At 42.8% G+C, this 21,590-nt stretch overlaps 1 protein-coding gene across 1 annotated transcript; it reads left to right on the top strand.

The window, feature by feature from the left end:
- The first annotated feature begins 1,609 nt into the window (after positions 1 to 1,609).
- Positions 1,610 to 11,269, top strand: LOC137543876 (matrix metalloproteinase-18-like). The gene is made up of 10 exons (XM_068264948.1): positions 1,610 to 1,781; positions 3,337 to 3,584; positions 4,351 to 4,499; positions 4,587 to 4,712; positions 6,462 to 6,623; positions 6,734 to 6,860; positions 7,636 to 7,769; positions 7,872 to 8,031; positions 8,721 to 8,824; positions 11,035 to 11,269. Exons 1-10 carry the CDS (start codon positions 1,680 to 1,682, stop codon positions 11,181 to 11,183), a joined length of 1,461 nt encoding a protein of 486 aa, XP_068121049.1. The 5' UTR covers positions 1,610 to 1,679; the 3' UTR covers positions 11,184 to 11,269.
- Positions 11,270 to 21,590: the final 10,321 nt, after the last annotated feature.

The following is a 21,590-nucleotide window of genomic DNA, read 5'->3' as shown; positions in this document are numbered from 1 at the left end:
GTCCCCCGGTTCCCTCAGCGCCCCCCCTCTGTGCCACCTCTGCCTCCACTTTGTCATCTCTGTCCCCTTGTTCCCTCAGCGCCTCCCCTCTGTGCCACCTCTGCCTCCATTTTGTCCCCTCTGTCCCCTTGTTCCCTCAGCGTCCCCCTCTGTGCCACCTCTGCCTCCACTTTGTCCCCTCTGTCCCCCAGTTCCCTCAGCGCCCCCCCTCTGTGCCACCTCTGCCTCCACTTTGTCATCTCTGTCCCCCTGTTCCCTCAGCGCCCCCCCTCTGTGCCACCTGTGCCTCCACTTTGTCACCTCTGTCCCCTTGTTCCCTCAGCGTCCCCCTCTGTGCCACCTCTGCCTCCACTTTGTCATCTCTGTCCCCTTGTTCCCTCAGCACCTCCCCTCTGTGCCACCTCTGCCTCCACTTTGTCCTCTCTGTCCCCCGGTTCCCTCAGCGCCCCCCTCTGTGCCACCTCTGCCTCCACTTTGTCCCCTCTGTCCCCTTGTTCCCTCAGCGTCCCCCTCTGTGCCACCTCTGCCTCCACTTTGTCACCTCTGTCCCCTGTTCCCTCAGCACCCCCCCCCCCCCTCTGTGCCACCTCTGCCTCCACTTTGTCCCCTCTGTCCCCTGTTCCCTCAGCGTCCCCCTCTGTGCCACCTGTGCCTCCACTTTGTTCCTTTGACTCCACTGTGTCCATTTGTATCTATCTTAGTGATTATCCCAATGTACTAATTTCACATAACATTTTGCAATTATGACTAAACGTAATTACGCTTTAGAGATTTAAATGATTTCATGTAATTCATGCAAACTTCCAGAGGGTCCCAGTGCTGGATCGCAGGTTTGCTTTAAAAAAAAATAAAAAATAAAATGCTTTAAAGTATATAAAGTTTGTATGCAGAACTTGGAACTTGCTTTATAGTGTAGTGTACCGCAGCAAAATGTCATTTTAATGAGTTTAAAAAACATTTTTTCTTTGTTTGAATTGATTTTTTTTCAAAAACTACAATTTTTTGTCATTTTTTTAAAAAATTTTTGACTTGTTTCCATTTTTGGTCCGTTCATATTGGTGGGTGGGGTCGTTCATAAGTCAAACTTTACAAAGTCGGGGACTACTTGTATGTGATTACTTGTGGATTTTGCTACTGTTATTATTATTATTGTTGTTGTGGTTGTTATCTGAGCCCACTGAGGGACAATCAGTGACATGAATTGCTCTCTGTTCTTTGTAAGGCACTTCAGAAAATGCTTCAAGATGAAAGGTGTGTATCATTGCATTTATTATTATCATCACTTTCAAGTATTAATCTTTTTGATTTTTTTTAATGTAAAAATAACTACAGTATGATCAGTACAAAAATAAAATATTTACAATGATTTGTTTTGTGGTGTACCACAATGTCCTCTTTCACGTTTCTCACTAAAAACCTCTTCCTGACCATTAATCACGTATCAAAAATTCTTGCACAAGTGTGGGATTTACTGAGTTTGCACTTTGTCACGACTTGTCAGAGAAAACTTGCAATGTGGCGGCTGTGATTGGAGGAAGTTGTAAACGGTGAGTCATGTTCTGCAGAGCGGCTCACACATCCAGGTAGAGTATATAAGGACAGGCTCGGCATTCACAAAACTCAGAGCAAAGCAGGAAACCTTAAGAGCTCCTAAAGGGATCCTCAGAAGACTTCCAGGGATGAAGAGCTTACTTCTCGTTCTGCTACTGTCCGTAGCGTACAGCTCAGCTGCTCCGGCAGAGGCTTCCCCAGACAGCGAGGAGAATGCCAAGTTTGCTGAAGTGAGTATATTACAAACATCTGTTGAGTGTTTTAGTATTGCGTAACATTGCAGAGTTTATGAATTATGACATAACCTTCATGCTCCTGTCTATCCATCTGTCTCTGGTCCTTATTCAATCACTTTTTTTTCTTTGTTTTCTCTTAGGAGATAATTTTTTTTATCTTTTTTTATAAAATAACTTTCAGCGCTCATTTGAAAACATATCAAAAGGTAGCTGAAAAGGTGCTATCAAAGTTTGATATTATTAAATCTTAGTATTTAGTATAGTGCCGACATCTTCAGCAGCGCTGTACAGAGAGTATTGTCTTGTCACTAACTCTCCCTCAGAGGGGCTCACAATCTAGTCCCTACCATGGTCATATTATTTAGGTATGTATCATGTAGTGTACTGTATGTATTGTATTCTAGGGCCAATTTAGGCGGAAGCCATTTAACTTATCTGTATGTTTTTGGGATGTGGGAGGAAACCGGAGTGCCCAGAGGAACCATACGTAGACACGGGGAGAACATACAAACTCCGTGCAGATAGCGCCCTGGATGGGATTCAAGCCAGGGACCCAGTACTGCAAAGTAGGAGCGCCGACCAACACTCCACCATGCTGCCCATTTACTTATTTTTCAGTTGCCAAGTGCTGAAAATTTATTTTGTAGACAAGAACAGTTATCTCCTGGGAGAAAGTTCAGGAGAAAAGTTACAGTAATTTAATAAAGACCTAGGAGGAAGAGCCTTGCCCTTTCAATCTCTCTCTCTCTCTCTCTCTCTCTCTCTCTTTGTATGTCTACCATTTCATGAAATAGTGATAAGCAATGGCGTTGCAATGGGGATGCAGAGGTTGTAACCGCACCTAGTCCCCTGGACCAGTGGGGCCCAGTATGGGCCCTTCCTCATCCATTCCATTAGCTTGTCACTGGTGCTATGCTGGAAGTGAACACCTCTATATGTGCATTGATAGAAGTAATCCTTAACAAACTGTTTCATAACTCTGATTACACCTCTCTGACACTGCAGCTGTAGCTGGCAGGTTTTGGTGTTCCATATCAATACAGTGGTGTAAAACTTTACCTTTTAATTTACCTAATAGCCCCACCTAGAAGCTGCGATTAAAAAATCAGCCAGCAGCAGTTTTGTTAATGGTTAAGGGAATTGCTAAAGTTATGTTTCTTTTCCATACAAAGTACACTAAGCAGAAATCCTTTAATCACTGTCTTAGAGGGTGACTCCAGACATGCAGGCAGTGCTAGGCATTCCTATTAGAAGACCCAGTATACTGAGCAATCGGTGTGCCATTGCTGCACCTTGCATTTTATTGTTTATATTTTTTTTGTATAATAAATGTTTTTGAAGGTGACTGCAAGAAAGGGTTGTAAACAGTTTGAGATGTAAAAAATATTTATGCTTTTACAGAAAAAAAATAATTTTCATTTATATCCCCGTAAATAACTAAAAAATTGTTGCAGTTATTGAATTATTATTGATCAAACTAAATGTTCACACAACAGTAAGCATTTATGTGAGAACAACAGGTTTAAAACCTTCTTTAAAACATCAACAGGAGTATTTGAAAAGCTACTACAACCTGAAGACCGATGGGTTGCGCCAGGGAAGGAGAAGGACAGGCAACAATCAGTTCACAGAGAAGATCCGCCAGATGCAGGAGTTCTTCGGCTTGGAGGTGACAGGGAGGCTCGACTCAGACACCATGGAAATGATGCACCAACCACGATGTGGCTTTGTGGATGTGGGTGAATTCAGCACATTCCCAGGAAACTCCGGATGGAAGAAAAGAGATCTGACATACAGGTAAAAGAAAATAAAAAAATCTAGATTTTGTACGGTTCAGTGTTTATGAAAAATAAAATAATAAAAAATCCCTAGAAACGTAATAAGAAAGGATTTAAAAAAAAAAATAAACTTTAAATGTAGGGAGGCCGTATGTATGACAAATTTCAATTTCAATAATTGCTGAAGAATTCTAATATATTTTTAAGATTCTACCGGACCGGGTGTAACTACATAGTGGTAGGCCCCCTGCAGAGTGTTGGACGGGCTCTTCCTAACCTCCATCACGGGGTTGGGGGGGGGGGGGGGTAAAGTAGGTGGGTCCAGTTCTCTGGGGGTGCAGAAAGGGTGCCGACGGTATACATTACTGGCTGCTAGGGTGATACAGGTCCTCCTCTTCTCTTCTTTTCAGTGTACAAGTGCTATGCAGCTAGCCAATCACTATATGGTTTCCCTCCCATGTTATGTAATAGTGGCAGAAGCCGCATAGTGACTGTACAAGCTGTTCAGCATTTGTACGCTGTATGGGGAGTGAAGAGGACCTGTATTGCAGCTGGGAGCAGGTGACGTATACACTCGACTGCTGCTCTGCCTACCCACTGGACCAGGATTCCCCTATCTGCCGTTCCCCCTTCCCCCCAGGACAGCAGGGGTCACAAAGGCCGTTGTTATGCCATGCTCAACAGTGACCATATCAAGAAGGAATATTTCAAACAAATCGAAATAAACAATATTATAATGTTTGACAAAGAATTACAATAATAAAACAATCTGACTTTTTTTGTAGGATATTGAACTACACACCGGACATGCCTGCAGCTGAAGTAGATGTAGCTATCCAAAGAGCCTTCAAGGTTTGGAGCGATGTGGCCCCCCTAACATTTACTCGAATCTACAGTGGGCTCTCCGACATCGAGATTTCTTTTGCCGCACAAGGTAAATGCTTTAGTCCAACTCATAATATCAGATGCCAAACAGTTTTAGTGCATTCAGCATGATAAAGCCTGATGTATTCTCTTATAGTTCACAATGACTACTATCCATTTGATGGCCAGCATGGAACACTGGCCCACGCTTTTGCCCCAGGCGAGGGGATTGGTGGAGATGCCCACTTTGATGAGGATGAAACTTGGACAAGTGGATCTAGAGGTGAGTTGTCATTTTTCTAAACAAATCAACAAATCAAACATTTTTCTAAACAAATCAAAAGCTCGGCTCCAGGCAGGTAAAACACAGCATAGATGAAGTATTTTATCTGGCCTACGTACTCCACTTTTGCCCAGCAAGTCCTATAGGTTAGAAACACAAACCTACAGTGAAACCAGCATCAGAAACTCTCTCCTCTTTATTTAGTAATGGAACCTGGGGCACTTCATTGATCAAGTCGTTTAAAGGGACACTTAAGTCAAACAAAAAAAATGAGTTTTACTCACCTGGGGCTTCCAATAGCCCCCTGCAGCTGTCCGGTGCCCTCGCCGTCTCCCTCCGATCCTCCTGGCCCCGCCAGCAGCCACTTCCTGTTTCGGTGACAGGAGCTGACAGGCTGGGGACGCGAGTGATTCTTCGCGTTCCCAGGCACATTAGCACCCTCTATGCCGCTATATGGTATATGATATATGCTATAACAGCATAGATGGCGCTATTGTGGCAAGGAACGCAAAGAACCACTCGCGTCCCCAGCCGGTCAGCTCCTGTCACCGAAACAGGAAGTGGCTGCCGGCGGGGCCAGGAGGATCGGAGGGAGACAGCGAGGGCACCGGATCGGCTGCAGCAAGCTATTGGAAGCCCCAGGTGAGTAAAACTCATTTTTTTTGTTTGACTTAAGTGTCCCTTTAAGAGGGGGGGGGGTTTAAAAAATTACACATACCTGTTTGTGACTTGTTCGAGAGCGGTGAAAAAAATACTGTTGGTTAAGCCGGTGTCTCCTAAATGTCTGTTAGTTTAGCAATGCACAACATTTTCGGGAATTGATAGTGAATCATACTACATTAAATTAAAACTGCGCCAAAATACTCTTCATCAATATCAATTTTAGGAGTTAAAGTAGATCTTAACGCAGAATTTCCTCTCTGCTCTAACAGATTAGCCACACAGCAGGATAACCTTTATGGCAGAAAATAGTTTTTACAATTTATGGAAATCCTTAAAAAACATGAGGTTTTACTTGTTTTCACTTTTGCATAAGGCACTGAAAGGGTTAAGCCTCAGTGTGTACTATATGGAGAACTGCCTTGGCAGAGCTCTCCTGCAGTCTATTCACAGTTTTATTTTATTTTTTATTTATTTTTTGTATTTATAAAGTGCCAACATATTACTCACCGCTGTTTGCTAAAAATACCTATTTAGACACTTTGATCTGCCTAAAAAAGAACACAGAGAAGTTATTCTTCCTGGCAACTATATGTGGGATAAAGACCTTCCATTGTGTGCTGTGTAAGAGTTTGGACCCAGTTTAAAGCATACAAATACCTATGCTGTGTTCCCTTTCTTCTTTCTCTGCCTGAAATAATTAATATTCAGCTATGCAACTGTCATTTTCTCTTCAGTGAAGACCTAGTTTGACAATACTATCCCCCATGAGTAAGGAATTACAACCATAAAACACTTTCCTGGCAGAGAACATAGCTTCTGAGAACAGGGGATAGATAAAACAGGTCAATAGTTCAGATATTTTAGCTCTCTGAGACACTGGTAGACTGTGCAATTGAGCTGAGACAAAACAATAAATCTACTTTTTAAAGTTTTTAAACATAACATAAAACTGGGATAGCTAAAAGTCATTTTTAGGAGTAGGGGGATAGATGCAATTGTTTATCTCATCAGTTTATGTTCATTTTAGATTCACTTGAAGATAACTTACAGCTGTTTGATATTAACATGTTTTTTCTTTTTTTTAAGGATACAACTTATTCCTTGTGGCTGCTCATGAGTTTGGCCACTCCCTGGGTCTCTTACATTCTAATGACCCCAGCGCCCTGATGTACCCAACATACCACTTCACTGAGCCCAGCGAGTTCCACCTGCCCGATGATGATGTCCGAGGAATTCAATATCTCTACGGTAAGGGAATGGCTACACTGAAGACTCAGACAGGAACTGATGGGATGGACTGCATATAATTCATTGATAACTAAATGTTGTGTCATAATTCTTTTTTATATTTATTACAGGTGCAAGAGAAGTCCCAGAGGTTCCAAACGTTCCAGATCAGCCAGTCACCCCCTCTTCCTGCCTGCCAAGTGTCAGTTTCGATGCCGTGACAACCCTACGTGGGGAAATCTTATTTTTCACTAACAAGTAAGTTATACAAATTGAATTGATTTTTAATGTACGCACAACTATCTAGACAACTATCCCTAAAAATTGTAAACTAAAATATATACTTATAACATGTAGATTTCGCCCAGAGTGAAATGCGCTATAAATTACTATTTCTCCCTATGCCGTTGTTGCTTACTGTATTAAGAGAAGATCTGACAGGATTTGGACTAGTTCATCGCCCCATGAGAGATTCTCAGTGATTTATTTTTTTCCCCAAAAGCACTTAATGAGCGTTGGTCGCTCAGTCCAACTGCAAAATAGTGCGCAGATGAGCAGGGAGGCTGCCTGCCATCCTTATTACCCATTGTTAAGCAGCTTTAGCATAAACCTGAAAGCCCAGCCCCATATAAGAGAATGCAAGGCTTGCCTGCAAATCCCTCCACCTAGATGATATTAAAAGCAGGGGAACCGTATAAACATGATCAGATAACCAAGTCATATAGGTATAAGACTTTATTGCAGCTGAAACCTATTGCAGTAGATTGGGAGACCTATTGAAGTATATAAACTCAATTTTCTTAAATATCTGGTCTTAGGCTGGACAAATGTAACTTGCTTTTTACTTTATACTAGGCTAATGCTAAGTTTGTGTTGCCTGCTTTATTTGATTTGGACAGCAGGGGATGCTGTTAAATGCCTTACATGAATTTGGGTCTTATAAAAAAAATATTCTTCCTATCTTCTACCTGACATAAGTGAGCAGAGTAAAGTGGATTTATAAATCTCTAATATAATTCTTGTTTTTTTATAGGACTTTTTGGCGTCAGATTTCCCAAGATTCAAACGCTGAATTTCATTTGATCAAATCTTTTTGGCCCGAGCTTCCAACCCACATCCAAGCTGCTTATGAGTACCCAGACAGAGATCAAGTTCTTGTCTTCAAAGGTGGGTGTTTATTGATTTGTCTTAGAAAAGAAAATACTTTCTCTGTGTGTCACTTGGGCTGATTCATAACTTTATCATAACTCATTTTTTTATTTACCTTAGGTGCTAAATACTGGATCATAAGTGGTTATGAAGTAACAAAGGACTCACCTAAGAGCATCTATAATCTGGGTTTCCCCCGAACTGTTAGGAAAGTTGATGCTGCTACCTATGACGACAGCACTAGAAAAACCTATTTCTTCTCAGATGACAAATTTTGGAGGTAAGATTGTATAATTGTACACTACAAAAATATAATAGGCTTTCTTATAAAACAGATAAAACGGTTTTCTGTGCTTCAATGGGTATTTATAATTAATCCTTACTCCAGATTGTTGTTTTAGTTAGTTAAATCCCAAGTGAATGTCTCGCTGTAAGAGCACATAAAAGTAGTAGGCCAAAGACTTCAAAAAGTGGATTTTCTAAGCTATTTTTTTTCACTGTAGAAACAATTTTAAGTTCTAACAATTTTTTCTGTCACCCCAAAACATACAGTTTCCTTTATAATGTTTAGTACATATTCCAACACAGTATAATACTACAAAATCAGATGACTTTTTTTTGGGACATGAGATATATAAATCATTTTCATATTAGAATGTTTACTAAATGGCTTTTTATGCTTCCCCAGTTTGTGTTACACTTATACGCCAGCTAGAAATGTCTGTTCTTCCAGCTTTTTTGCTTTGGGTTTTATAAAATAATAGAGGGTTAATCAAGCAGGTTTCAACTTAGATTCTTTATCTTGAATTGTTTGATTTTGTTATTATTTTGCCCCCACTGTTGAAATGATGTACAGGGAAGAATTATTTTCGTTAATATTATTTTATAGAACATGCTTACATGGTTGAAAAAAATGTAGGAAAAATGAATTTCTTTTAACCTGTTTTGTCTTTTTTTTTTACTTTGCAGTTATGATGAACAAAAACGGACCATGGACTCTGCAACTCCTAAAAAAATAATTGATGGATTCCCCGGGGTTGGGCCAAAAGTCCGGGCTGCTTTCCAAAGAGATGGTAAGCAGTTAACTTCATTTATTCAGATATAAAAGCGATACGGGTAGTGTACAGACTATAACTGCTGCTTACAAATGGGAAATTATTTCTTATGAAAACTCTTTTTAACCAGAAGCATGGATTTAGACATGCATGCCCATTTTGTTATTTACGTTTTTCTTTGTTTTTCTTATACTGTATGTCTGTGCTAGAATTTTCTTTTTGGTTACATGTAGGTAACAGTGTAAGGTTACATTAAGTTAGATAATAATTTAGTTAAAAAGTCAGGGATAGTGTTATGGTTAGTCAAAAGTTCTTGGTTAATGTTAGGCATCTCTGACAGAGTGAGGGTTATGCTGGGAATACACGTTGAGATTTTTCAGCAGATTTACTGTACGATCATCTTTCCGATCAATTTTTATATCGATTTCCATTCACTTCTATGAGAAATTGATCAGAAAAACGATCAAAAATCAGATCAGACATGTCGGAAATTATCTATCGAACCATATATCTGCCCAAAAAATCTCACGGTGTATTCCCAGCATAAGGTTTAGATTTAGGTGAAGGAATAGGGATGTTGGGCATTTAATATATTATTATTAATAAAATGGAGAACAGTCATGGTAAAGAATGAGATAAGATCATGGTAAAAGAGAGAAGGGAGAAGGTTACTGCTTGGGACAGGGCAAGATGTGAGATTAGGGCAATGGAAGCTGAGATTGGGTTACCTCTTACATCTAGATATTCTGACCCTTATTCAATTCACCTTTTCGCCTACGTTTTCTCCTAGGAGAATTTTTGTTTCCTTTGTTTAAAATAACTTTTCAGCACACTACAATTTTTTAAAAAGTACCAAAAAGAAGGTGAAAAAGTACTAGTAAATTATGTTGACTAGTTTCTTGTTTGCTGGTGGTATAAAAGGCATTTTATTGTCAAGGTTTGAAAATATGGGCCACTGGCCCATATGCAATTACCTTTTTCTCCTGAGTTGTCTCCTAGGTGATATGTTCTTACCATTTTCAATAAAATGTCTTTTAAACCACCAGTGTAACGATTGGTGTCAGCACGCAGAGAGAGAATCTGATTATTGGTGATCTGCAGTATCACCAAGAATGCAGATATATACCTGATTATTGATGATCTGCAGAATCACTGATAATACAGATATATTGCTAACCTCTGGACACCTTTTGGTATGTGAGTGTTTGGTGTAACAGTAGTACTTTGAGCAGGTGATCATAGACAGTAAAGAGGCACTGCTCTGAGAGCACAGGAACCTTCCAGCAGCCTGAGACTCTCCAAGGGGAGGAGTCAGGCTGGAGATAGGAAGGACCAGAAAGTGAGTGACACCTGAAGGTGGATGTCACTATCTGATCTGGAGACTATCTCTTAAGAGGAGAGATAGCTCTCGAGGTCGGGCACGCCTGGTCGGTAACACACGGACAGATAAAGTACAAAGACAGAAGACTGATTCGGTATCCAGGGCAAGCCGGGTTTGGCAACGGAGTATCAGATATGCAAGGCACCGAATCAGAGGACAGAGGAGTAGTCAGGAAAGCAATAAGTCATAACAGATATCAAACAATGCCTAGTCTGGGTGTGAGGTCCATGGTCTCTACACCCTGGAACTAATCTGAAGTATAACAAAATAATCGTACAAGTTCCCTAGTCTTGAGTGCGAGGTCTGTGGTCTCAGCACCCTGGCACTAGTCTGGAGTATAACACAAATGATAATACAGTTCCCTAGTCTTGGGTGCGAGGTCCGTGGTCTCAGCACCCTGGAACTAGTCTGGAGTATAACACAACCAGCAAGCAAGAAAATACTCAAAATAATTTTAACAGTACTGTTTCACCTACTTTTTTTTACTTTTTGAATTGCAAAGTGCTGAAAAGTATTGCATATGCGCCCCCTGTGTCCAGTTGGAATTGGGACATAGCTACTATGCACACACATCCTCCAATTTTATATTATACCTGATGCCCTCAAAATGAGTCTACAACGGTAACATTCATATCAAATGTTTCAGAATTGCATATTTTGTTTAAAAAATAAAGTAGCTGAACGCAGGAAGTTCCAGTTCCTTTAAAAATGTGACTCCCTCATTGAGGTGGTAACCTAGCAGACCTTAGTTATAATAACTGTTGTGTTGTGCTAAAGTGCTGCTGAAGAAGAACACCTTCTAGGAAACGTGATTGGTTAATAATATGAGCTTGTTTCCTGTGTTTAGGACTCCTGTATCTCTTCGATGGCCAGCGACAGTATGAATTCAACTCAGCTAAAAAAAGAGTTACCCGTCTTCTGAAGAACAACAGCTGGCTGAAGTGTGAGAAGAGTAGTAACAGAGCCAGCGGACTCAGGAAATCGCTCATAAAATAAACCACCTCTGCAAGCGCTTTTTGATATTGATGATTTTTTTTTTATCTTGATGTTTATTTTTTTAACTTTAAAATGTGTTATTATTTTATATAAGATATTTTTTAAATAAATTATGTATTATATTATTACATCCTTGTGTTGTCTATTTTCAAAATAAATGGAGTACATGGGAAAATATTTGACATGATTTGCTTTTAGATGCCCACATAACGTCAAAGAAAATCCTTTTTTTTTTTCTATCTTTTTACTGCTCAGGGAAAGGGGACCCTTCAGATTAATCATCACCTCTCAAAACATTAAAAAATAAACAATTGGCAAAAAATAGTTAGTGCCACAAAAATACCGTATATATAAACTCTTTCCTTTCTAATATAAGCTCCGTTTTTTGTTTTTTTGTTTTTTTTTCACTTGGTCTGGGAGCCTTTGCCAAACTGCAGGAGTGGTGCAGTGCCAGTGGGATTGTGGGAAGATTTTTGTTTTGTTACAAGGTTATCTTAGCATGCAAACAACAGAACACTTCCTATTTCGGATACAATGACCAGAAGATAATTGAATCCATTTCTCCCTTTGAAGAGTTTGCACAATTATGGAAGCCTGTTGTCTAGGTAATGTAGTAGGGAGGGAAAATTAACACTGAGGTTGGGTTGAAAAAAAAGGACAGAAGTGATGTCACTTTTAGCTTTACAGAAAGACAGTAAAGATGGAAACCGTCAAAAATATTATTTTATTTTTTTCACATCACATTTCTCCTAAATCGTACAATGTACACTAAAAACAACAGTATAGGTAAGCTAAATAAGTAATTTTTTTATTTAAAAGTAAATATTTTTTTTCATCCCACATTAACATTGAGTGAAGGGCAAACTTTTTATAGTCTTCAAATTCTACTACTTTTTAAGATAAAAAAAAAAACTTCAGCAAATTCTTCAGAACTTGCCTGTTTTACAAACTCTAGTCACATGAAATTTACACAGATAATAGAGTCTTGTCTTGCTGTGTCTAGAATCTGTTGAATGTAATTATTTTTAATGTTTACTGGATAAGTGGTCCAATATGCACTACGTTTCAGTTGAAAGTGACAGCTGTTGTATAGGACAGGAGGCTATGCAGGGTTAAAAGCAGGGGCATAACAATAGACCCTGCACATAGACCCTGCAAGGGATGCAGCAGCAGGGGGCCAGAAGCTAAAGGGGGCCCTGTGGGAGGAGAGGACTCTTTTTCCTGTCCTGAGAGACTAACAACTAAGGGGACAGAGAGAAAAAAACTTTCTGCTCTCTGCACAATTGTTCTTATGGCTGCATCTGCTCAGCCACTGATAAGGAATCATACAAAGTTTTGCAGACAAAGATTTTTAGTCAGTCCCTATTCAGTGCTCAGCAGACTCTTGTGTATAGAGCTGTTCTACCCCCCAGCCTCTCTACTCCTCCCCAAGTGCTGTGTACTGTAGTGATGCTGGTGGAGGAGTCTGGAGAGCCAATTCTGCTCCATCAGAGATGGACAGAGTGAATTAATAAGCTGGGGCTGGGAGCACACTTGTCTGTCAGTTTTCTGTATGCATTTTCTGCACACCATAGTGTGTCTGTCTGTTTGAAAACATGCACGTTTTATCACAGAAGCTAATGTAATTGACAGAGAAAATGTGTGCAGTGCTTCACTGCTGTCAGTTTTTATCTGCATGGAGAAAACACCTTCAAGTGTGCACTAGCCAATAGCCCATTGATTAACATTGGTTCTCAGTTTACCTGTGCAGAAAGTGGGGGGAGGGGCCCCATACAAAGTTTCATAGGGGGGGGTTCAGTGATTTCTAGTTACTCCCCTGGATAAAAGGAATGCTGTAAGCTACAGTGTCACTGTGAATAAGCAGTTACCTGAACTCATGCTGCTCGCTTTTCATTCCTTATTGAGCAGGATGTATACAGATGAACCACATGACCTAGAGGAAAAAAAATCATACTTACCTAACAAAAATGATTTTCTTCTTAAAGTGGATCCGAGGTGAACTTTTACTCATTGCATACTTGTGTTCCTTTCCTATTGTTTATAGGGCATTCCTCAAGCCAAATACTTTTTTGTTTTTGTTTTAATACTCTAATTCCCTATAAACTAAAAAAAGCCACGCCCACATGTTTTCAGAGAGCCTTGGCAGTAGCAAGGGCTCATGGGAGCTCAGTCTATGCAGGAGGAGGGGGAGGTGTTACTAGAAATTGATTTCAGAGGCATGGGGGAGGAGGGAGGAGGAGGGGGGATTAGGCTGATGGCTCAAGATACAGATAAGCCTGCCTCTATGTAATGTTTACAAACAACATGGCTGCTGTCATTGTATCACAGGAATAAATAATCGTATTCTATTAAAACTGTTTGCAGCTAGATTTGCTGTGTAAACCATCTAAACTTTACATAAGTTATATAGACAAATTACTTGTTATAGTTAGTTTTTCATCTCGGATCCGCTTTAAGGTGGCCACTATTGATCCAATCTTTTTCATCCAATTTTACCAAATCGATGTAGTAGAAGGGTAAATTGAATGACTATATTGAATGAATAATATATTCAGTTCCCTTATATTACATAGAAGTGGTAAGATTGGATGAAAAAGATTGGATCATTAGTGGCCACCTTAAAGAGACTCCGTAACAAAAATTGCATCCTGTTTTTTATCATCCTACAAGTTCCAAAAGCTATTCCAATGTGTTCTGGCTTACTGCAGCACTTTCTGCTATCACAGTTAGTGATGGCCCGAACCGTTCGCCTGGCGAACCTTTCTGGGCCTCTTACTACCCGGAGTAGTACGCCTCCGCTGCCCGGCGGAGTGCGTCCTAGATCGCGCTCCCGTTGCCGGGCACTTTCTGCACAAGTGCGTAACGTCATGAGTGACGTCACGCTCATGCGCAGAGAGTGCCCGGCAACGGGAGCGCGATCTAGGACGCGCTCCGCCGGGCAGCGCAGGCGTACTACTCCGGGTCATTGCGACCCGGAAGTAGTAAGAGGCCCAGAGTGGCAGAGCGGTTCGCCGGCGAACGATTCGGGAACCGTTCGCTACATCTCTAATCACAGTCTCTGTAATAAATCAATGTATCTTTCCCCTGTCAGACTTGTCGGCCTGTGTCTGGAAGGCTGCCAAGTTCTTCAGTGTTGTGGTTCTGCTATGAACTCCCCCTTCCAGGCCCCTCTATGCACACTGCCTGTGCATTATTTAGATTAGGGCAGCTTCTCTCTTCTCTCTTATCTTTTACAAGATGGATAAATTGTCCTCTGAGCTGGCTGGGCTTTCACATACTGAAGAATTACAGACAAGGGCAAAGCTGTTTGCAGGAAGAAACAAGCAGCCTGAAACTTCAGTGCATGAGAACAGGGGGAAAGAAACACACAAATGATCTCTTGAGATTCAAAAGGAAGGCTGTATACAGCCTGCTTGTGTATGGATGTATTTTCTATGTGTGGACATACTGTACATCAACCTACTTCCTGTTTTGGTGGCCATTTTGTTTGTTTATGAACAAACTTTTTAAAACTGTTTTTAACCACTTTTAATGCGGCGAGGAGCGGCGAAATTGTGACAGAGGGTAATAGGAGATGCCCCCTAACGTACTGGTATGTTTACTTTTGTGCGATTTTAACAATACAGATTCTCTTTAAAGGCTTCTTTCTCTGGATCTAGTGTCTCTGTTTGCAGATGCAACAAAGAGAGATAGGGTGATAGAGTGCCATGATGGCCCCACCCTATTGCACCATGTGACTGCTCTTTAAACACCTTCTTGTCCATGTGATGATGCTCCCAACCTCTCATTCGTGCACAGGCTATTGGCTGTAGTGACCACAACCTGGCAGCCGTGGCTTATGCTGCATGCAATGACAGTGAATGGCAATGGCAGGGACATGGAGGCAGAGAAGGGGCTGAGGGGGGCTCATGTAGATATGTGAGTGGGAGAAGGCAGCAAAGCGTGAGAGTAATGCCTGTACACTGTGAGAGATCGCGGAAAAGCCGCCGCATGTGCTACTAGGGAGGCGGCTGATTCCGCGTCCAGTGCGGCGGTTTGCACGCGGAGGCGTGTGTCTGGTGGCAGGGCAGAACGCGGAAATGCAACAACAGTAAGGCGGCTGGTTCCGCATCCAGCCGGGAGAAGGCAGCAGCGTGTGTCTGGTGTGGCTGAGTCTGTTAGTGCACATAGGCTTAGGAATACACGCGCGCGCGCTGAGAGGCAGCATTCTTATACTAAGCAGGAAGAGTCAGCTGACCACGCCGATCAGCTGACTCCTGAGCGGGATACTATTGGTTGAGCAATTAGGGGTGGTGCTGGAGAGCACTACTCCATATATAGTTCCTGCTGGTCACTTGCAAGTTGTCTGCCGTTGCGATCACTACGTGGAAGCACTCAGACCTAGTCAGATCCTTCAGTGTGTTTGAACCAGGGTGACCTGGGAATTCACACTTAGCCAGATTATTTGAATTGTATTCTGTTTATGCTTAAGCTAGTTCCAGGGTGTAGAGACCAAGGACCTCACACCCAGCTTAGGGAACTGTGTTATCATCTGTGTTATACCTTCAGACTAGTTCCAGGGTGTAGAGACCAAGGACCTCACTCCCAGCTTAGGGAACTGTGTTATCATCTGTGTTATACCTTCAGACTAGTTCCAGGGTGTAGAGACCAAGGACCTCACACCCAGCTTAGGGAACTGTACTACCATCTGCGTTATATTTCAGACTAGTTCCAGGGTGCTGAGACCATGGACCTCGCACCCAGTCTAGGGAACTGTATTATCATTTGTGAATATTTCAGACTAGTTCCGGGGTGCTGAGACCAAGGACCTCGCACCCAGAATAGGCTTTGTTTGTTATATGTTATGACTTATAGCTTTTCCGACTACTCCTCTGTGTTCTGATTCGGTACCTCGCATATCTGATATTCCGTTGCCAGACCCTGATTGCCTTGGATACCGAATCAGCCTTCTGTCTTTGTACTTTATCTGTCAGTGTGTTGCCAACCAGGCGAGGCCAACCTTGAGAGCTATCTCTCCTGTTAAGAGAGATAGTCTCCAGACCAGATAGTGACATCCACCGTCAGGTGTCACTCACTCTCTGGCCTTCCCTATCCTTAGCCTGACTCCTCCCCTTGAGGAGCCTCAGGCTGCTGGAAGGTTCCTGTGCTCTCTGAGCCGTGTCTCTTCACTGTCAATTATCTCCTGCTCTGCAGGTGTGTTACTCAAAGTATTACTGTTACACCAAACACTCACATACCTATAGGTGTCCAGAGGTTAGCAATATATCTGTATTATTGGTGATTCTGCAGATCATCAATGATCAGGTATATATCTGCATTCTTGGTGATACTGCAGATCACCAATAATCAGATTCTCTCTGCGTGCTGACACTAATCGCTACAGAACGGCAGACCAAACCCAAATGGACGCATTCCGCAGCCGTGTCGATGCACTTACCACCTCGGTGAAAGATTTCATCTCAGTGCTTAAAGGGAACCAGAGATGAACGTTTCACACAAAATAAACTTATCAGTTGATAGCTTGTAAAGAATAAACAGGGGCGTAGCAATAGGGGGTGCAGAGGTAGCGACCGCATCGGGGCCCTTGGGGCAGAGGGGCCCCAAATGGCCCGCCTTCAACTACAGTATTAGCTCTCTATTGGTCCTGTGCTCATAATAATCACTGCTATAGATGCTTTGAATAGTGTTAATCATTAACAAGCTGTTCCCGATCCCCTTCTTGAACCTCTGATACTGTAGTTGCCATTGGCAGGTTTTGGTGCGCCGTATCAATTGTTATGTGTAGAGTGCTTGGGGGGCCCCATGTAAAACTTGCATCGGGGCCCACAGCTCCTTAGCTACGCCACTGAGAATAAATGCTCTACTTGATAATTTTGCCGCTCTGGTGTGCCTTTTTTAGTGTTTTTTATCCATTATTGCTCCAGGAAAAATCAAATATGGCCGCCAGGTCATATCCCTTCTCCTTCCGGGTTATATGAGTTGTTCTGGATGTGCTTTCTATGCTATATGAGACTAGGCTGCTATCTAGGCTATATGAGAAAGGCTCATCTGTGTACTTTCATTTTGGTATGATGTACTGCCTGTAGGAAGTGTCTCTCATAGGAATGAAACTGCAGTGATCAGTATCTATGCAGACAGAGCACACAGGGATCATATTACAGCCACAGAGCTTCTCTCTCAGCAGAGCAGCCCCTCCCAGTCATCACAGCTCTCAGTATGCAAAGCAGGAAATCTAAGCCAGGAGGGGGAAGGCTTGGGCTTGAAAACACTTCATAGAAGAGTGACTCAGCTATAATGATTCCAGATCAAACCTCGACTGAATAGTCGGTGGATTCTTATCCCAGCTGCTAATAGACTAATTAAGCAGATAACAATGAAACTAAAAGCAGGGTAGGTGTTTACTGTCATGTTCCCACTGATAAATGTAATAAAATACATGAGGGTGCTTCATCTCTGGTTCTCTTTAACAATCATCAGACCCAGATCAACACCTTAAATGGGTCTGCGCAAGCCCTGCAGACGGCTGTGGGTACAGTGCGATCTCCTCCTAGCACAGACATACGTATGTCTGTACCTGAAAGGTTTTCTGGCCATAGATCTGACTTCCGAAACTTTAAAAATCGAGTGTTGTCATATTTTGAGTTGAGACCTAGTTCATCAGGAACTGTAGCACAGAGAATTACGTTTATCAAGACACTATTATCAGGAGATTCCCAGACTTGGGCATATAGTCTTCAGCCAGGTGATAGTTAGTATCAGTTGAGGCATTTTTTGACGCTATGGCCATAATTTACGATGATCCGGATATTGCCTCTACCGCTGAGCGGAAGCTCAAGACGTTGCGGCAGGGCAGAGATCCGGTCGAAAATTACGCAGCTGAGTTCAGAAAGTGGGCAGTTTCAGCCAAATGGGGCTCATTCGCTTTATTAGACTGTTTTTTATCTGGGCTGTCAGACGCGGTCTCAGAGTTGATGTTGAGTCATCCTGAGCCCAAGTCTCTCGATGAGGCCATTTCATTGGCCATCAGAATTGATCGTCGTGTACGATACCAAAGACAGACCCGGGGTAGGAACAATGAGAGATCATTGTCCTTCGCAACGTCTCCTTCTGTTTCATCTCCACCTGCTTCGCCTCCACCGGAACCAATGCAGATTGGTCGGTCGAAATTATCTCAGGTGGAACGGAGACGCAGGGAAACAGAGCAGCTCTGTCTTTACTGTGCAGAAGGGGGTCATAAGGTACAGAATTGTCCCAAGAAGTCGGGAAACGCTGCCGCCTAGGTATAGTCGGAGGTAATACCCTAGGCGCGCAGTTGTTACCTCTAGATGACAAACGTTTTCTTCTCCCTTGCACTATATCTTGGCAAGATAAGACAGAGACTACTGAGGCCTTCATTGATTCAGGCTCAGCGGCTAATTTTATGGATTATGAATTTGCTAAGAAATTGGGGATCCCGATCTCCCCACTAAAACTACAGATTCGGGTCACTGCGGTGGATGATTCCCCTCTGCAGAGTAATCACCCTCTTTCCCAGACCCCAGATTTGGGGCTCACAATAGGGGTTTTGCATAAAGAAAGTTTATCATTTTTTGTGTTACGAATGGCAACTTCCACGATCATTCTTGGCATGCCATGGTTACAAATTCACTCGCCTCAGATCAATTGGGCCACGGGTCAGCTAACCAGCTGGTCTGCCCACTGCTATCATCATTGTTTTGCGAAAGTAACCTTTGGTAAAACCAAGATTCACATGGAAGGATTGCCAGATCACTATTCAGAATTTGCAGACGTGTTCTGTCCCAAGTCAGCAGATAAACTTCCTCCACACAGTCCTTTTGATTGCCCCATTGATCTCAGGTCAGGTTGTATGTCCCCTAGAGGTCATCTCTATAACTTATCTGGGCCAGAGAAGTTGGCCATGCAGGAATACATCCGAGAAAACTTAGCTAAAGGTTTTATTCGCACTTCTCGATCTCCGGCCGGGGCAGGGGGGTTTTTTTGTGAAAAAGAAGGATGGTGGCCTACGCCCTTGCATTGACTATCGGGGCTTAAATAAAATCACAGTACAGAATCGCTATCCTTTGCCGTTAACAGACGATTTGTTTACTCAAGTTACCAATGCTAAGATTTTTTCGAAATTGCATTTGAGGGGTGCCTACAACCTTGTGCGGATCAGGGACGGTGATGAATGGAAGACGGCCTTTAACACACCCGACGGGCATTACGAGTACCTAGTGATGCCCTTCGGGTTGTGTAATTCCCCGGCGGTCTTTCAAGAACTGATCAATGAGGTCTTTAGAGAGGTATTGGGCAAATTTGTCTTGGTATACTTAGACGACATACTAATTTTTTCGTCCAACCTCTAAGAGCACAGAGATCATGTCAAGTTTGTGTTACGGAAGTTGAGACAAAACATGCTGTACGCTAAGCTGGAGAAATGCATATTTGAAGTGACCTCTGTCGCCTTTCTGGGGTACATAATTTCAACCTCTGGCCTCTCTATCGACCCTGGGAAAGTTTTAGCTGTGTTACAATGGCCTCAACCTGTAGGATTGAAGGCTCTCCAGAGGTTCCTGGGATTCGCTAACTACTACAGAAGGTTCATAAAGGGGTATTCTACGGTGATTTCACCTCTCACCAGTCTCACAAAGAAAGGGGCAGATACTCACCACTGGTCCCCTGAGGCCCATGCTGCTTTTTCCACTCTAAAGAAATTGTTCTGTACTGCACCCATTTTGAGACATGTTGACACCACCTTCTCCTTTATCGTGGAGGTAAATGCCTCAGAGGTAGGGGTAGGGGCTGTGCTGTCTCAGCATTCTGGGTTGCAGGGAAAGTTACACCCCTGTGCCTATTTTTCATGTAGGTTTTCACCTGCTGAGAAAAACTACGATATAGGCAATAGGGAACTTCTAGCCATTAAGTTGGCCTTTGAGGAATGGCGACATTGGCTAGAGGGTGCAGAACATACCATTACTGTCTATACTGACCACATGAATTTGGAGTACATTGAGGGCGCTAAGAGACTTAGCCCCCGACAGGCTCGGTGGTCATTGTTCTTCTCGAGATTCAGATTTGTAATCACGTATACCCCTGGTAGTAAAAACATCAAAGCTGATGCTTTGTCCAGATGTTTTGAGCCCGAGTCAGCACAGCCCTCAGACCCAGAAACCATTCTGCGGCAGAAAGTGGTTCTGGCCGCCACTGAGACCTGAAGGGACTGGACTAAGTCATTGAGTCCGTTCCAACAGGATGTACCTGAGGGAAAGCCTGAAGGGGTCATGTTTGTACCACTGCCTTTTCGTCTACAAATACTGCAGTTGTTTCATTCTCACAAGAATGCTGGGCATCCTGGAGCCACCAGAACTCAGGACCTCGTAGCGAGATGTGCCTGGTGGCCTTCACTGGCAACTGACTGCAAAGAGTATGTAAGAGAATGTGCAGTGTGTGCGAGACGCAAACCCTCCCGTCAGGCACCTGTTGGGACACTGCAACCACTGCCAGTCCCGAGGGAACCATGGACCCATCTGTCCATGGATTTTGTGGGCGAACTCCCTAGGTCTGAGGGCATGATGGTCATTTGGGCCGTAGTCGATCGTTTCAGCAAGATGGCCCATTTTGTCCCCCTGAAAGGACTCCCCTCGGCCCAGGAGTTGGCCGATCTCTTCGTCCAACATATTTTCCGGCTGCATGGTATTCCGGAAAATATAGTGTCATATCGAGGAGTCCAATTTGTTTCGAAGTTTTGGAGGGCATTCTGCCATCAGTTAGATATGGAGTTATCTTTTCATCAGGCTACCACCCACAGACCAATGGCCAGACCGAGAGAACCAATCAATCTCTGGAACAGTTTTTGAGATGTTATGTGGCAGATGTTCAAACTGACTGGGTCAAATTCCTGCCATTTGCAGAATTTGCACACAACAACTTGAAGTGCTCCTTCTCAGGTTTTTCTCCATTCCAGGTGGTAACTGGAAGATCACCTAAGTTCACCCCATTGCCAGTGGCTGCCACCCCGTTTCCAGCCCTGGAGGATTGGCAGAGGTCCTTAAAGCAGACGTGGGGAATGGTAGAAAGAAACTTGAGAAGGGCTTTTCAGAGTCAGAAGAAACAGGCTGATAAAAGACGTTCCATACAGTGGGAATTCCTTCCAGGTGACTTGGTCTGGGTGTCCACACGACATTTGGCTCTGAAGCAACTGTCTCCCAAGTTAGGTTCCAGATTTGTGGGTGCGTTTCCTGTGATCAGGAAAATCAATGATGTCACTTATACCATTAATCTCCCCACCAGCATGCGAGGGGTGAGATCATTCCATGTGTCCTTGCTCAAGCCGGCAGTGCACGTGGATTCCGCTCCCCCCCCCCGTGTTGATTGATGACCAACCTGAATATGAGATTGAGAAGATTC

The sequence above is a fragment of the Hyperolius riggenbachi genome, chromosome 2 (genome assembly GCF_040937935.1).
Source record: "Hyperolius riggenbachi isolate aHypRig1 chromosome 2, aHypRig1.pri, whole genome shotgun sequence".
Taxonomy (NCBI): Eukaryota; Metazoa; Chordata; class Amphibia; order Anura; family Hyperoliidae; genus Hyperolius; species Hyperolius riggenbachi.
This window is presented reverse-complemented; position numbering and strand designations above follow the sequence as displayed.

What these genes read in the sequence shown, in the direction of transcription:
- LOC137543876 (XM_068264948.1), top strand. Translation starts at nt 1,680, where the DNA reads ATGAAGAGCTTACTTCTCGTTCTGCTACTGTCCGTAGCGTACAGCTCA. An exon ending in ATCTTATTTTTCACTAACAA is followed by an intron (nt 6,861 to 7,635) that starts GTAAGTTATACA and finishes GTTTTTTTATAG; the next exon opens with GACTTTTTGGCGTCAGATTT. An exon ending in TCAAGTTCTTGTCTTCAAAG is followed by an intron (nt 7,770 to 7,871) that starts GTGGGTGTTTAT and finishes TATTTACCTTAG; the next exon opens with GTGCTAAATACTGGATCATA.